This window comes from Perognathus longimembris, chromosome 28 (assembly GCF_023159225.1).
Source record: "Perognathus longimembris pacificus isolate PPM17 chromosome 28, ASM2315922v1, whole genome shotgun sequence".
NCBI lineage: Eukaryota > Metazoa > Chordata > Mammalia > Rodentia > Heteromyidae > Perognathus > Perognathus longimembris.
Window position 1 is genome coordinate 67,753,815 of NC_063188.1, and position 15,898 is coordinate 67,769,712.

General features: G+C 39.6%; 1 protein-coding gene across 6 annotated transcripts in view; it reads left to right on the forward strand.

Annotated features, from left to right (window-relative positions):
• Positions 1 to 13,218, forward strand: part of Arhgef9 (Cdc42 guanine nucleotide exchange factor 9) — a 277,926-nt gene extending 264,708 nt beyond the window's left edge. For all 6 annotated transcript variants that reach the window (XM_048335783.1, XM_048335784.1, XM_048335787.1 and 3 more), the window contains 3 exons: positions 2,402 to 2,645; positions 6,061 to 6,129; positions 9,789 to 13,218. In XM_048335783.1, coding sequence (XP_048191740.1) covers positions 2,402 to 2,645; positions 6,061 to 6,129; positions 9,789 to 9,970 — 495 coding nt within the window. In that variant the 3' untranslated portion in view covers positions 9,971 to 13,218. The remainder of the gene's footprint in view (positions 1 to 2,401; positions 2,646 to 6,060; positions 6,130 to 9,788) is intronic.
• Positions 13,219 to 15,898: the final 2,680 nt, after the last annotated feature.

The following is a 15,898-nucleotide window of genomic DNA, read 5'->3' on the forward strand; positions in this document are numbered from 1 at the left end:
GGGGCCAGCTTGTGGTTGTGACTTTCATGCTTGTACTCCCAATAGCTATATTGATAGGCACATGCTACCACTGCCTAACTTATTTGTAGAGATGAACATCTTTCTAACTTTTTGGCAGGGCTGGCCTCAAACTGTGATTCTCCTGATCTCTGTCTGCTGAGTAGTTTGGACTACAAATATGAGCTACCATGTCTAGTCATGGGAATGGTTTTATCATTCTGTATTATGTTGATTAGAATTTAACAAGTATTTCTATTAGGTTTACCAAAAGCCCAAGAAACAAGTAAAGGAAGAGGAGTTGGCCAGAAAGGACCCTGGCTACTAATGGAGGAGATCTGTCAGGACAGGTCTCACAGGGGCTTTCCTCAGCCGTATCATATATCTCAGCAATAGATGAAGAATAGGGATTAAAAGGTCATTCAGAAAAGATTTATCAAAGCTGACATTCCATGGACCCATACACCACTGTCTCCATCCTTCTGCTTCCTTTTGTTACTTATCAAACAAAGTAATATTCAAAAAGTTGCAGTGAGCATTCATGTATTTACTATCCAACTTAAAAACAAACCATCACAAATTCAGTCTTCTTGTCTTCCCTCTTATCTGTTTCCCTTCTTTTTCTTCCCTGCCTTCTTTTCTTACCTCTTCCCCATTTCCTACTTTGCAATCTCTTGAATTAGCCATATATCAGTGTCATGTATTTATAAAATTTTTACTTAGTATATGTATGTCTAAACAGTATATGGTATTATATTGTTTTGTATGATTTTAAAAGGAACCAATACAAAGGAGATAAACTATACAGAAACAAAACTATCAGAATGATGAACATGAAATTTAAGATGACAGGTGCCTTAGGGTTACAGTATAGCTTTTACACTGGATGGAGAGTTTCCAGTATTTATTACATCATTAAAGGTATAACTAAGGAAGCAAAATAATAACAGCACTGTGTATGGTCTCACAGTGAATTTTTTATTAACTAGAATTAGGATTAACCCAATTCTGCATACATAAGCAAAACAGCAATAATGAGTATACAGCATACTGTTTGCATATATCTACAATTTTGCTTTTCATATGAAAATATTTTTTAAATCAGTCTGTGTTAATATATGAACCTTTGGGGGTGGTGGTGATGAGGCTTGAACTCTGGGCTTAGGCACTGTCCCGGAGCTCACCAGCTCAAGGCCAGCACTCTACCACTTTGAGCCATAGTGCCACTTCCAGTTTTCTAGTGGTTAATTGGAGATTTGCATCTCATGGACTTTCCTGCCCGGGCTGGTTTTGAACCGTGATCCTCAGATCTCAGCTAACCAAGTAGCTAGGATTAACAGGATTCAGCCACCAGTGCCCAGCCTGAATCTTTTATCAATTCACTTTTTAAGAAATTATTATTGTGCGAGTGCTGGGGCTTGATCTCAGGGCCTAAGCACCATGCCTTAGCTTTTTTGCTGAAGGCTAGTGCTTTACCAGTTGAGCCACACCTCCACTTCTGGCCTTTTGTCAGTTAATTGGAGGTAACAGTCCTACAAATTTTTCTGCTCAGGCTAGCTTTGACCTGTGATTCTCGTATCTTAGCCTCCTGAGAAGTTAGAATTACAAGCATGAGCCACCAGTGCTCAGCTCTTGATTTACTTCTGTCCTGCTTTTTTCTGCCAGACTATGTCTTTTCTAAAAATTCCAAGTGTTAAATATTAGACTCTGGTATTCCTCCCAGAAGTCTGCTGCTACTCAGGTAGTCTTACCACTCAGCTCTAAAATCCTCTGTTTTCTTGGTCTCACTGACCTGATTGGATATCTCAACACATTGCAGAAAGCCAATGAGCTCATTTTGTGCTACTGGTAAGCTTACCAATGATTTGGAAGAAAAAATATCCATGCAGTTAGTCCTTTTGTAGTATACCACTTCCTGAATCCCATCAGCAGTCTTGGAAGGGAGGTTTTTTGTTTTTTGTTTTGTTTTTTCCAGTCTGGGGCTTGGACTCAGGGCCTGAGCACTACCTCTGGCTTCTTTTTGCTCAAGGCTAGCACTTCACCTCTTGAGCCACAATGCCACTTCCGGTGTTTTCTGTGTATGTGGTGGTGAGGAATCGAACCCAGGGCTTCCTGTATGCTAGGCAAGCACTCTACCACTAAGCCACATTCCTACCCCAACCCTCCCCCCAATCAGCAGTCTTGGAAACACACTGAAGGTTTAATGCTGAAATTTGAGCCAGTCTTGGATGTGAGATATCTCTGGGTCATCCATCTAACCAATTTCTCAATATCAGACTGCTAATCTAATCTGCCCAAATTTAGACCATAGCAGTTCTCATTTGTATTCCAAAACAATGACACCTGTCCTGATAGCCACTCAGAACATAACTCTAGTTAAAACCTTATCTTCCTTCCCACCTAGGACTTAATCCGGAGAGACATCCTATATTACAAAGGTCGCATTGACATGGATAAATATGAGGTCATTGACATTGAAGATGGCAGAGATGATGACTTTAATGTCAGCATGAAGAATGCTTTCAAGCTTCACAACAAGGAGACAGAAGAGGTACATCTGTTCTTTGCCAAGAAGCTGGAAGAGAAAATACGTTGGCTCAGGGCTTTCAGAGAGGAGAGGAAAATGGTACAGGAAGATGAAAAAATTGGTAAGTGACAGAGAGGGTAAAGATAACTATGAAAAGCACAATGGACTTTAATTGTCATATTTTCAGATTCAGAGAGCTTTCTTTTGTAAACTGACCTAACCAGTATGGTAGTTTCTTATTATTAGGGGTTTTGATTTTTTAATCCCAGTTGCTTCCATAGTCAAGGATAGGTAGGAAATACAGATTGGACTTCTCTAAAATATCATTACCAAATAAGAATACAGCAAAGAAAACCATCATCAGACTTAATTTTACTAAGAATGTATTTATTAGCAAACAAACACATAAATAAGCATAACCTCTTCTAAAATCTCCATGAAGTCTCAGCTCTGTCTTTAGACACTTGACAATACTCTTCATGAAATGGTTGATCAGGACAAAGTTAGTAGAATGATACTAACCAAATTCAGATAACTTTCCTATTTTTGAGTTTTAGAGAAGTGCTATTTGCTGAGCTATGTTCCCTAGCCCTCAGCTAATTTTCTTTTATGTCACTGTTGATTGATATATTTTGCCAATACTGGAACTTGAACTTGTGTTCTGGCTTAGCTTTTTTGCTCAAGGATGATTCTCTACCACTTGAGGCGCACCTCCACTTCTGAGTTTTTTTTATGGTTAATTGGAGATAAGAGTCTCAAATACTTTACTGCCTGAGCTGGCTTTGAAACATGATCCTTAGGTCTCAGCCTCCTGAATAGCTAGGATTTAAAGTGTGATGCACCAGCACCTGGCTCTCAGTTAACTTTCTAGTCAGAGTCTGACAAGACAGACTTGAAGAGGACTAAGGTAAAGGACCTATTTTCAATCACAAGCTTCAGGCCTCTTTCTAAAGGAAACAGACCATGGAGCTCACTAGAATCTTACACTAAGTTCTTTTGAAGGACAAAGTATATGTAGAAGTATTTTTGGCTGATATACACTTTGAATAATTTTTTTGCTGGTCCTGGGGCTTGAATTCTGGGGCTAGGTGCTGTCCCTGAACTCCTTTTGTGCATGGCTAGCAAGACTAATAAGGTCTTTTCTGTAAAGATGGCTGAAATATTGACAGTTTTGGCCTCTAGTGCAAGGCTTCTGAGTTTTTGTTAACAAATCATGCTAGAGGATATATTTCAGACATTAAATAAATGCCCCTAGACCATAGATTAAAATGATTTTCACATCTGTGTTATGGTCTTTATGGATCTATTTTAAAGTAAATTATGCAAAACACAACCATAACCATTTGTATGATTTAGAGTCACAAAACATCCATTATGGTTTGAAACAGATTCTTCCCCTTTTGCTTAGAGCTAAGAGAAATGCTTTTCAGGCTCCTTTTAATTTTTTTTAAATTATTTTTATTGTCTTTAAGTAGTTGTGCAAATGAGTTTAAATTCAACATGTCAGTTTGTGAGTACAGCGCATCTTGGCCAATGTCACCCTTTCATCACTCTCCCCTATCTCTCCCAACTCCACTCATCCCCCAATTTACCTAGTACCATTTTCATATATGTACATTGAATATTATGACTGCCTTTGCTCACCCTTCCTCTCTCCATTTGCCTGCCCTTCTCCCCTTTCCCTCACCTCTCCCACCAGTACAAATTATAATATTCACACGCCATTTGGCTATAGGTTTGTAACGTGTAAGTTGTTATCTTGTTCATGGTCCTGTTTCTGTCATAAAAATATCAAGAAGTTACTGTTTATGATTCCCTAAGAGTATACATAGCTTTTGTTTCTTCCCCACTCCTTGTGGGATGAATTACACTTTAAAATGCTGGTAAGGTCAAGTACATAGCGACTGCCTCTAGGAAAATGGACCCTCCCTTTGTGTCCTGTTGTGAACATGTTCTTTTTTCCTTCCTTCTTGGAAACTGACATGCTCGGGAGGCAAATATGGATGGCCAGAAAGACCAATAAATGTGGAGTCTCCTGAAATCTTGGATAGATTATACACTGAAGTCACTTTTGGACTTTCATTAGAGTCAAATTGCTTTCAGTATATGGACATTGAGACATAATGTGGAATGATATAGAGATGTCACTAGATCATTCTCCCAGTGGGAAGCATCAGTAGTGTCTCTTTAGACTGTTAGAGTTATTAAAGGAATGGTCTTATCTCACACAATCTGAGTCAATTAGATCTTCCCTATTCCCTCTGCTTCCAGCACCATGTCTCCCCTAAAATGCCCTAAAAACCTGTAACTTAAAAACAATCCAATTCCAACAGAAAAACTTCCATAAATTATTTCCTGACAAGCTAGCTTATGTGATTTTCAAATGAAGTTTTTAAGGAGTTTTTTCTAGTCTGATTAAAACAGTAAATCATCTTCACTGTAAGAAATCTGTAAATCATTTTCACTGTAGTAAAGAAAAAAATCCACATATTAACATACAAGGACATTGTAAACATTTTAATATATGTCCCTCTTGTCTTTTTTCTATTATTTATATTAAAAAATCAAGTTGCTGAATCTTTGTCTTTCTTTCCTCACTGTCTCTCTATAGTACACAGATATGATTTTGTATCCTCATTTTACTTTTCACATTATCTCCAATTAACCAAGCCGCCCGAAATGGAGGCACAGCTCAAGTAATAGAGCACGAGTTGTGAGCAGAAAAAGTGTCAAGTAATGGTATGAGGCCCTCAATTCAAGTCCTAGTACTAGAGGCAGAGATTAGGGGATTGAGGTTCAAGGCCAGCCCAGGCAGAGAAGTTCACAAGACTCCTCCTCAGTTAATGATTAAGCATAGTGGCATGTACCAGTTTTACCAACTATTCCCCCTATGAGGGAAAGCACAATGGCTGGGAACAGTGTAGTTTGCCTGTGATACCTAGCAACCCAGAAAAGTATAAATAAGAGGACAATAGCTCATACATAAAGTGAAATCCTACCTCTGAAATAACCAACATAATTTGGGCCTATAGATGTGTTTTAAGTGGTAGGGTACCTGCCTAGCAAATGAGGCACCCAGAGTTCAATCCTCAGTACCATCAAAAAAAGAAGCCTATATATAAATGAAGAAGAAGAAAAATCAATTGACAGGGAAGTACAAATCCAAACCACCATGAGCTATTTCCTCACTCCAATTTGAAGAACAATTATAAAAAAACAGACAAATGCTCAAAAATAGAAAGAGAACTCTTGCATAGTACCATATGTAAAACAGTATGAAAGTTCCTCAAAAACTAAAAGTAGAACTGCTTTATGATCCAGCATTCACCCTACTGAGTGGATTTATGTCCAGAGAAAAATGTAAGTCGTTGTTCAAGTTTTCAATCTCCTTACTGAGATTCCTATAAAGGAATTACTGTACTGAAGACCTTTCTGTGTTTCAACATCTTAATAAGTTGTTCTAGAAAAGCTATAATGAGTTATACATTCAAGAAAGATATTTCTCATAACAGCCTTACATTTGTCTTCTTTTGTAGGCTTTGAGATTTCCGAAAACCAGAAGAGGCAAGCTGCCATGACTGTGAGAAAAGTCCCTAAACAAAAAGGTATTTCTTCCCTTCACTCCTACTCACTCTGTTTGTGAGATTCCCCTTTCCATACTGGGATGTACTTGGAGTGCTAGGGTTGTTTCCAAATCCTTAGGTGTCACTGAAAATAGGTTACAAATGATCCTAAAGGCTTAATATTCAGAAGAAAATGGCATAAGATAGTTACATCCAGAGATTAATCATTACCTACAATTTTTTTTCTCTTTTGCTTTACTGCAACATGAAAATTTGATCCCCCTGGTGCTGGTGGCTCACATCTGTAATCCTAACTCCTCAGGTGATTGAGATCTGAGGATTGCAATTTGAAGCCAGCCTGAGCAGGAAAATCCGTGAGACTCTTATCTCCAATTAAACAGGAAAAAGCCAGAAGTAGAGCTGTGACTTAAGTGGTAGGCCACAGGTCTTGAGCAAAAAAGCTCAGGGACAGTACCCAGACCCTGATATCAAGCCCCAGGACTGGCACAAAAAAGAGGGAAAGTTTTAAAGACATATTAGCAATAATGAATGTGTAGAATATATTTAATAAGTATAAATATATAAATATTTAATAAGTAGAAATATAATTTATAAATAAATATTTAATAAGTGTAAATGTTAAATATATTTAATAAGTATACATAAATACATATAAATATCAATATATAAATAGTAATATGTATTCTGCTTTCTTGCATTGGCCTAGGGGTACTTAGCAAGTCAAAAGTCCCTGATCAGAATGGAGAACCTCAAACTGAACCAAGATAGAAGATTCACATAGTCTCTCTCTTCCTCTACCATAAACTGAAGTACTTAAAAAAGAGAATATATAGAGAGTCAATTTGAATGTTAAATAAAACTTTACTTTTTCATGGGCCAGAACAGAAATAGAATATTTAGCTGAGCACAAAGTAAGTGCTTCATTTTGCTTATTAGACTATCTATTCAATATGAATTTCTTTATATAAGTTCATCTTTATGGTAACCCTGAAAAGATGTACACAACTACCCTTATTTGCAGATAGAGAAGCTCAGGATCTTTTAAGTGAAATGATTCAAAATTGAATCAGCTTGACTCTTGAGTCTTCTGCTTTCTGCCTTCCATATCAAGTTTCTGTCGTTGTCTCTAGGAAAAGAAGTGCTCACTTTACTGATTCACCAATTACTGACAGCTGTTTCTATTACTGACAACTATCATCACTATCCCCAGGGGTTGGCTATCTTAATAAGAACTCACTTTCCCTGTATCATTCCTTCTGCTTTCTCAGTAGGCCCTCTAGTTCTGAATGAGTCACCATACAAAATGATCAGATTCAAGTTGCCTGAAATTCTAACAGCCATAAAGTAACTCTTAATTGTTTCCAGTGAATCTCACTTTGACTGAAGAGGGTGAGTGCCTGTGAATAGCCAGTCCTTAATTATACAACATGCCTAGCTGTACCCTTCTGATTAGACATGCCTTTCTTTCAGTTACTTGCAAGAAGTCCTCATCAGATCATGCATCATCATGAAAATGTGATTCCCCTTAGGAAGGGAATTAAAACCTCTAACTGTCATCTTTTTGAGGTTAAAATGTAAGAAATGGCTTTAGAGGCAATATTCTAGAGTTAATGTTGTAAGTATATGATGTAGATTAACGTAAGAACTGTGTGAGGAAATACCCTGTGTTGGTAGCTCACGCCTGTAATCCTAGCTACTTAGGAGGCTGAGATCTAAGGATCATGGTTCAAAGCCAGCCTGGGCAGGAAAGTCCATGAGACTCTTATCTTGAATTAAGCACCCAAAAAAGACAGAAGTAGAGCTGTGGCCCAAGTGGTACAGCACAAGTCTTGAGCAGAAAAGCTCAGAGAGTGCCCAAGCCCTAAATCTAAGCGCCAGGACAGGCACGTGTGCAAACACACACACAGAGTTCCAGCCACCTAAAGTCCTCAGATAAAAAATAAGATAATATGCTAGCAGCTTCCCTTTACCCCCTGGAAGATGTCACCTCCTGACCTTCTCTCACTCTGATTTTCTCTACTGTCTCTATCCTACTGGCTTCCATGGTAACATGATAATCTTTTAGCCTTACCAGTATCCTTCAAACAATTTGGGAGTGGTTGGTCTTTTCAGTGAGAACACTCCAAACAAAGGAATAACAACAAAGGACCCAAACAGGAGTTCATCCTAATAACTCATACCAAGCCTTCCTCACCCAGTCTGATCTCCAGGCTCCCTTTCCAAACCTTCTCTTGTTTCCTAGTATGTAAACACTGGGCTCTCTTATTTTAAAATCATTCTTTAAACAGACACATCTACTTTTAAGCATCCCTAAGTTCCTATGAATTTCCTCCCATGGTTTTTTTTTTTCTGGTCTTCAAGATTCCCTTTATCTAAGGCTGTGGTGACTTATATGTTGTTGAAACTTAACATGCTTTCACATGTAAAAGCAATTGCCAACTTCATAATTGAATAGTTACAAAGTATACACGGGAAGAACATGGAATAGTTCTTTCTGATACCCATGAAAAATAGCTTCCTTAACTTTCCTTAGAAATGATAGAGCATTAAGAATTCTCACAGATGTCATTAAATGGGTCGACCACTTCTCTCAGGGAGCATAAGCCTGGATGGAAGAACAGCAGAGAAGAAAGGCCTTTTTCACTATACTATTGCCTTTCCCACTGCTTTAGAACCATATATATACATATATATATATATATATATATATATATATATATATATATCTTGGAGTTCATTGGTAATTCCCATTCAATTTAATTGTGTTTATCAACATTGAATTCACCATGGCCTTGAGCACAGTTTTAACTCCAGGAGCTTTACGGCCAGCTGAAAATCAAATGAATACCCTAGAATAACAGAAACAATTTATAGAGAGGAGAATAAAGTGGCAGTAACCAATTTCAATTTCAACATTCATTAATTTAGCAATAACCAGGGCAGTGTGATTTTTGCACAGGGATAGACATATTAAATCAGTGGAAGAGAATCAAGAAATAAGCCTACACAAATATGTATAACTGATTTTTGTCCAAAGCATAAATTTAATTCAGTGGACAAAGGGAAGCCCTTTCAATAAATGATGCTGAAACAATTGGACTTCCACAGGCAATAAAAACCTCAACTCATACTCACAGTATGTTCAAAATGAAATAAGATTTGTCATTGAGTTAGATGTAAAGCTACAGGACTCCAAGAAAAAAATAGAAAAAAGCCTTTAGGATCTAGGGTCAGTTAAGCAAAGGACATCTAAAATTTAACAACAAATGTCTGAACCACAAAATGAAGAAAACTTTAAGGTAGAATTCCCTCCCTAGTATCTTCATATTGTTTCCTGATGTCTAGTGTCCTACTTCTGATATTTACCATCTTTCAAAACTAGCCCTTAAGCCAGGCACCGGTGACTCATGCTTGTAATCCTAGCTGCTTAATGGGGTAATATCTGAGGATTGAGTTTCAAAGCCAGACCAGACAAGAAATCTTATGAGACTGTTATCCTCGATTAACCATCAAAAAGCCAGAAATCAAGGTGTTGCTCAAGTGGTAGCACTCTAGTCTTAAGCAAAAAAACTAAGAGATAGCACTCAGGCCCTAAATTCAAGCTCCAATACTGGCACAAAAATAAAATAGAAATAGCTTGGTACTCATGCTATAGTCCTTTAATCTTCTGTCTACTCTAGGTGTCAACTCTGCCCGCTCAGTTCCTCCTTCCTACCCACCACCACAGGACCCATTGAACCAAGGCCAGTACCTGGTCCCAGATGGAATGGCTCAGTCGCAAGTCTTTGAGTTCAACGAACCCAAGCGCAGCCAGTCACCATTCTGGCAAAACTTCAGCAGGTTAACCCCCTTCAAAAAATAATAACTACAGGGAGGCAGATAATTTTAAAATAAAGAAAATAAAATTATATTTATAGATGGACCTTTTTTCGGAGAAGCACTGTTGAGAATTTATATATGTGTGTATGTGTATATAGAATCATATGTACACATACATAGACCCTTGAGTATACATATACATACATGTGGGGGGCATGTGTGCCCACACATACACATACATGGACACGCATATACGCTCACACACACATACACACACATGCATACACATGCATACATATACAGAGAAGGACCAAAAACGCTTTCTGTTGTTTTGGGGAAGTGAAACCTGTAGTTGGTAGGAAGAGGTACCAATGATTTTCAAGTATGTGATCTCTTCTTAAAGGATTTTCATTTAATTCCCTGTTTTCCTCCCCTTTCTTTCCGAAATTGACATTTCTATTTGTTCCTTTCCTTGTTAAGATAATCTTTTCTCTCCTCTGTGAGTGATTCATTGACTTGTCATTATTACCATAGATGTATTTATACTGGGCTGTTTTTTCATTCCTGATGATACAGATGCTGATGATTTTTTTTTAATTTAATTTGATGTGGTGGGTTTGGGATTTCCTTCCTTCCTTCTTTCACTTTTCATGAGTAAGAGGAAGACCTCATCTCCTCTTCCTCATCCAACCATTTGCAAATGTTCCTGTAGCTCTGCAGTGGTTCCAAACAGCCTTTTCCCAACATCCTCTGTCCACAATTGTACCAGTCTGGACATGCTCTGTTGTGCCCTGTAACATAACTGCTTGGTATTTTTACTGCTTTCACTGTCTTTTAGATGTAATGGAAAGGTATAGAACCAAACAGAAGATAGGGAGTGTCTGAGTATGTGATGCTACAGAAAGCTTCTGTTCAGGGACTATTCTTCTTTTGGCCTATTTCTTCTGGCATTGGTGATTCTCATGTTGCAGCACCGCTGAGTCATTGCAGTTTTGCATCTTGGGGGCTAGTTGGATCCAGTTACTTTCCTTTTCAATCCCCCTCTTGTTATGATTCTCCTTTTAGGCTTATCTCTTCCCTAGCCCAAAGATAATTTTAACTGGAAACAACATGATTTGAGACTCTGCCTCCTGGAGGAGGGATTTAGCTCCACTCCACTCCCTCCCAGTATCAAGTAGGTATAAAATGGGGCTCTCTACAGCAGTACTTTCAGTCTTCTGGTCATCCTGTTCTCATTTGCAGATTTTTAAGGCAGCATTGATAGGAGTCTGTGGTGGGTTTCAAGACAGAACCTACCTGACCAAGATCATCAGCTGCCTTCTAATTATTAACCTGGACCCAGTCCAAGGCTGATAGTAACATCTTACAGGGGAAAAGACAGAGACAGGCATGGAAAGAGACAGTCTTGATCCAAGATAATAGTCCTACAATTTCTACCACCCCAATTTTGTAAGGCTTCCCCTATTGTTAGCAGGTTGCATGGACAATCTTCCCTGGTTCCACCTATTTCTTTTCCTTTGTCTTCCTTTTTTGAACTGCCCCTGTGGCACTGAGGATTGTGGAGGTTGGCACAGTTATGATAGTTTTGGCACTCAAAGGCCTTGTTCCTAACATCCTTCTCAGTGTCTAACATTGGAGGCAAAATGAGGGTCCCAGGGCCACTTTTTCCTCTGGACAAAGAGTCTGAGGCAGAAATGCTAGTCGGATCATTTTTAGCAGGTTTTTCACTTGGCTAGAACTAACTTTTCCCATGAAGAAGCAGGATCCCTATGGGCGCAGGAATACCTCTTCCTCCTCCCGACATTATGGCCCTCTGCATGGGCAGACCTTGAGCCGTAATGATAATAAGATAGAAAGGAGAAGCTATGAGCCCTGATAGGGAAAGCCACTCTAGCCAGGAATCTAGGTATTCTGTCACTCTGTCCTGGACCTCATAGGAAAAGACTTTTTCAGCTTACCAAGCAGCAGCTGTGGCTGCATGGTGGCTTAGGTACTGTTTTATGCCTCTTGACACAGACTGGGAAAGCTTTCCCCTGTGGGAATTGAATTCATAGCTATTAAAGCTTCCATTCTACTACTGCCAAGTCAGATTTGTAGAGTTATTAAAGGAAAGATGAGCCTGAGCTGAGCAGAGGGCCAGAGCTCGGGACTGGCTACCACTGCTCAGCACAAGACATACCTTACTTATGTTTCTGTGGCAAGAAACTTGCTGCCCAACATCCAGGCTAAAGTATCCTCTTTGGGAAATAGAATTTCAGTTGCTATGCAGGTTTCCCTTTAGTGTACCTCTTCCTACTTTTCACTCCTCCTCATTGGGCTTGGCTTGTCCTTGGCATGCTTCTCCAAGGATTGTGGGCATACCGGTAGAGGTTGCTTTAACAAGTCCCTGGACCTCTAGCATCTCTTGCTTGGCCAGGCCCTCTCATCCCATTCCCCTCTCTGGGGCCTGTATCCAGAGCTCCAGGATCAGGGATATTACCTTTCATCTCCCACCCCCTTCTCTACCCACTGGCCTTAACAGATGCCAGTAATTTTGAAAACACCACAAATTAACTCTACATTGATTGGAATGCCTCCCCCTGCCTATAGCTCAAAGCAAACCAGTGGCTAATAGCCCAAAGGGGAGCCCATTAACTACCTGGGCTCAGTATCTAAACCTATTGTATTCCCACAGCAATGCTACTCCCAAAGAACTCTAATTCTCCTCTGTTTCTGCATGGCCCTGAGCTCCCCTTTCTTCAACTCAATGAGGCCTGGATTTGCTCTTCAAAAGGCTTTGCTAGTTTGTTCTGAGTCTTGCCGTGGGGAAGTCCTAATGCAGAAATAAAATTCTTTTCTCTTCTCTTATCCTACCTGTGTATATTTTTAATGGCTCTCTTAAGGACAGCAACAAGAGCGTTCTAACAATTCTAGTATGAAGCCAAATAGTGATATTTTAGTGCTTTGGGGGTGGGGTGGGCTGGGGTGGATAGATGGGCAACAGTGATTTTGATTACCCCTTGCTGCTCTGCATTTGCCAGTTTATTCTTTTGTTTCTACTATCTGACTGTTTGACCCTGTCAAACAAGTGTCAAAGTTGTGTGTTTAAAAAAATGTTTAACAACAAAAAAAGATGTTGTAATGACACAAAGCCTTATGAAAATATTTATGGAGTTCAATAAAAGAAGTAAAAAGACACTTTCAGGCCATTTTGTTGTGCGTATGTTTATGTGTGAGTGTGAGTGTGTGTGTTGCCAATTGCAAATAAAGGAAATATAAATGATGTGAGGCAGCTCACACCAACCATCTTGACCTGCTACCCTTGCTGTTCCATTCCCAAGCATTCCATGGGCTTTCCCTGACCTGTCCTATCTGTTCTGGAACAGTAGAGCACAAGAACAGACCTTTAACTTGTTACCATGGATATTTTCAAGTGTTATTTTATGTATGGGACTATCTTTCAGGTTATCTGGCACTTTGACATAGCTTAAAGGCCCATTCCTTGACCTTGTTTCTTTTCCTTGCAGATGGCAAAAATAATATCCCCACTGGGTATTCCTGGGAGATTAAAAACTGCCCTTTGAACCCAACCAAAGGCACTTAGGAATCCCCCACCTCAAGCTTCTTCCTAAAGCTTTTAGGTTTATCTGCCTCTATGTGGGTGGTCTCATGCTGCCTTGTCTGGGACCCAGTAATCACTCATTTCTTTCTCCAGAGCAATTGAGTACGAAACCTAGTAAAACAGTTATTTATTAAAAGGGTCCAGATAATTGTTCCAAAATAAACTAAAGTATGGACCCTATCTGTCAAGACTCTGTCACACACAAGGACTTAGAGATGATAATTAAGCCTTCCTCTCCTTCACTAAAACCGCCCCCTCTCTCTCTTGCTCTTATCATCATCCTCACTTTTCCTTGGGGTCTTCCATCTCTCCCCATCAATATCAGCATGAATCAGCTCACAGCAGTCCTTCCTGTGTCTTGCCAATTACCAGCCTCCCCAGCTTACAAGAACAAATTACAATTACCCCTTGCAGAGAAGAAGGCCATCATTGGGTCCCAATCTTCCCTGAATAACTTCCACTGGTTTAGGAGATGGGGAAACAAATGGTTGTGATCTTACACCCTAGGTTGCAGCTAGCTTTCCCCTATTGTACCTGAAATCAAACACTTCACCGAACAATTATTTCTGAAAGCCACAATATATCCAAATGCTAAATTCACATTCTTTATTATAATAAATAGTGACTTTAGTTTGGGGGCCAGTGGTCCACATCTGTAATCTTAGCTATTCAGGATGCTGAGAGATAAGGATTGTGGTTCAAAGCCAGCCTATGCAGGAAAGTCTGGGAGACTTTTTTTCCATGGGACTTGAACTCGGGGCCTGGGAGCTGTCCCTGAGCTTTTCTGCTCAAGGCTAGCACTCTACCACTTTGAGCCACAGCTCCACTTCCAGTTTTCTGGTGCTTAATTAGAGATAAGAGGCTTATGGACTTTTCTGCCCAGGCTAGCTTCTAACCCTGGTCCTCAGATGTCAGTCTCCTGAGTAGCTACAATTGTAGGCATGAGCCACCAGCACTTGCCTTGGGAGACTCTTATCTCCAATTAACCACCAAAAGCAAGAGTGAAGCTGTGGCTTAAGGAGGAGAGAACCAGCCTTGAGAAAAACAGGTAATGGTTGATACCCAGGTCCTGAATTCAAACCCCAGTACCACCATACACACATACACAAAATTAGTAATTATTATTTATAAACTTATTTTCTTATGTCATATACCACCTTTCTGCCCCTGGTTTTGTTTACTTATGTGAGTGTCCATTTTATCTCTAATTACTGAGTTTCTAATGTATCTTCTTAGTTTGCTGTGTTTCTCACCTTGAAGGAGAACATATGGGCAGTGAACTTGTATCAGCCGCAAAGGTTTTGGAAGAGTAATGCCAAAGGGCCATTTTATGAAAATGAAAACTTCTTTCTACTTCCCTCAGAGTCTCCTCCTGGGCCCAGCAGTTGAGAGGTGCCCATGTGGCATGCCCATTTAGCCAGAGCTAGACTGGAGAAAGGAGACTCATCATAGTCTCCAGGAAAACCTGGCTCTTTTTCATTCTGGTTAGGCTTCTGCCAGGTGTTACAGAGGTTTATGGCTTGTCTAAAAATAGTCCCTCATATTGGTAATGAAGTTAACACTTATAGAATCTTATTTAGTGCTTATAATAGCCATTTGACATTTGGTTTATTAACCACGTTTGATAATGGCCCAACGTCCAGGGTTACAGAGCTTCTGAGTTTTCCTCAGCTGTCAAATACTTCCACAAAATCTGACCTCAGCACTGTTTGACCTTGCTGGAACAAAGAGAGTATTAATATGAAATAAGGTTTATATCAAACAAGAAATAAATGTCATTCTTTATGCTCCTTGGTAGCCCTATCTCAAGTTTTGCAGTCTAGGCCTTTGATAACTGCAGCCACAGATTGTTTGCACTATTACCAAGAATAAATAGAAGGAGACCCAAAGTAGCTGATGTGGTCTTTGGTTCACTTCATTCCATAGTTCATTCACTAAAAATACCACCATACAGCTTGGCCTACATGGCTTAGGGTCCATGAGGTATTACCTTATTCATATTAACCTGCCTGTCCTTGTCTCTCAGCGACTTCTTTCTTGACCAAGGATAATGTGCTGATGAACTAGGTCTTGCTTACCCAAGACTTTACTTGTAAACCTCAAGATTCAAAATGAGACTTCTCAGTACCCCCTCAAACCCTGCCACCTGAAGGATAATCATTGAGCCTGGCCATGGTACCAGGCACTGGTAGCTCACACCTATAATCCTAGTTACTCAGGAGGGTGAGATTTGAGGATCCAGGTTCAAAGCTAACCCAGGCAGACAAATGTATTGTCACAAAGCCCTAGTGTTGGCACAAAATTAACAACAAAAAAAACGATTAAGCCTGCTCTGCCCCCTGGCTTCTGATGTCCAGATGTAATCACTGG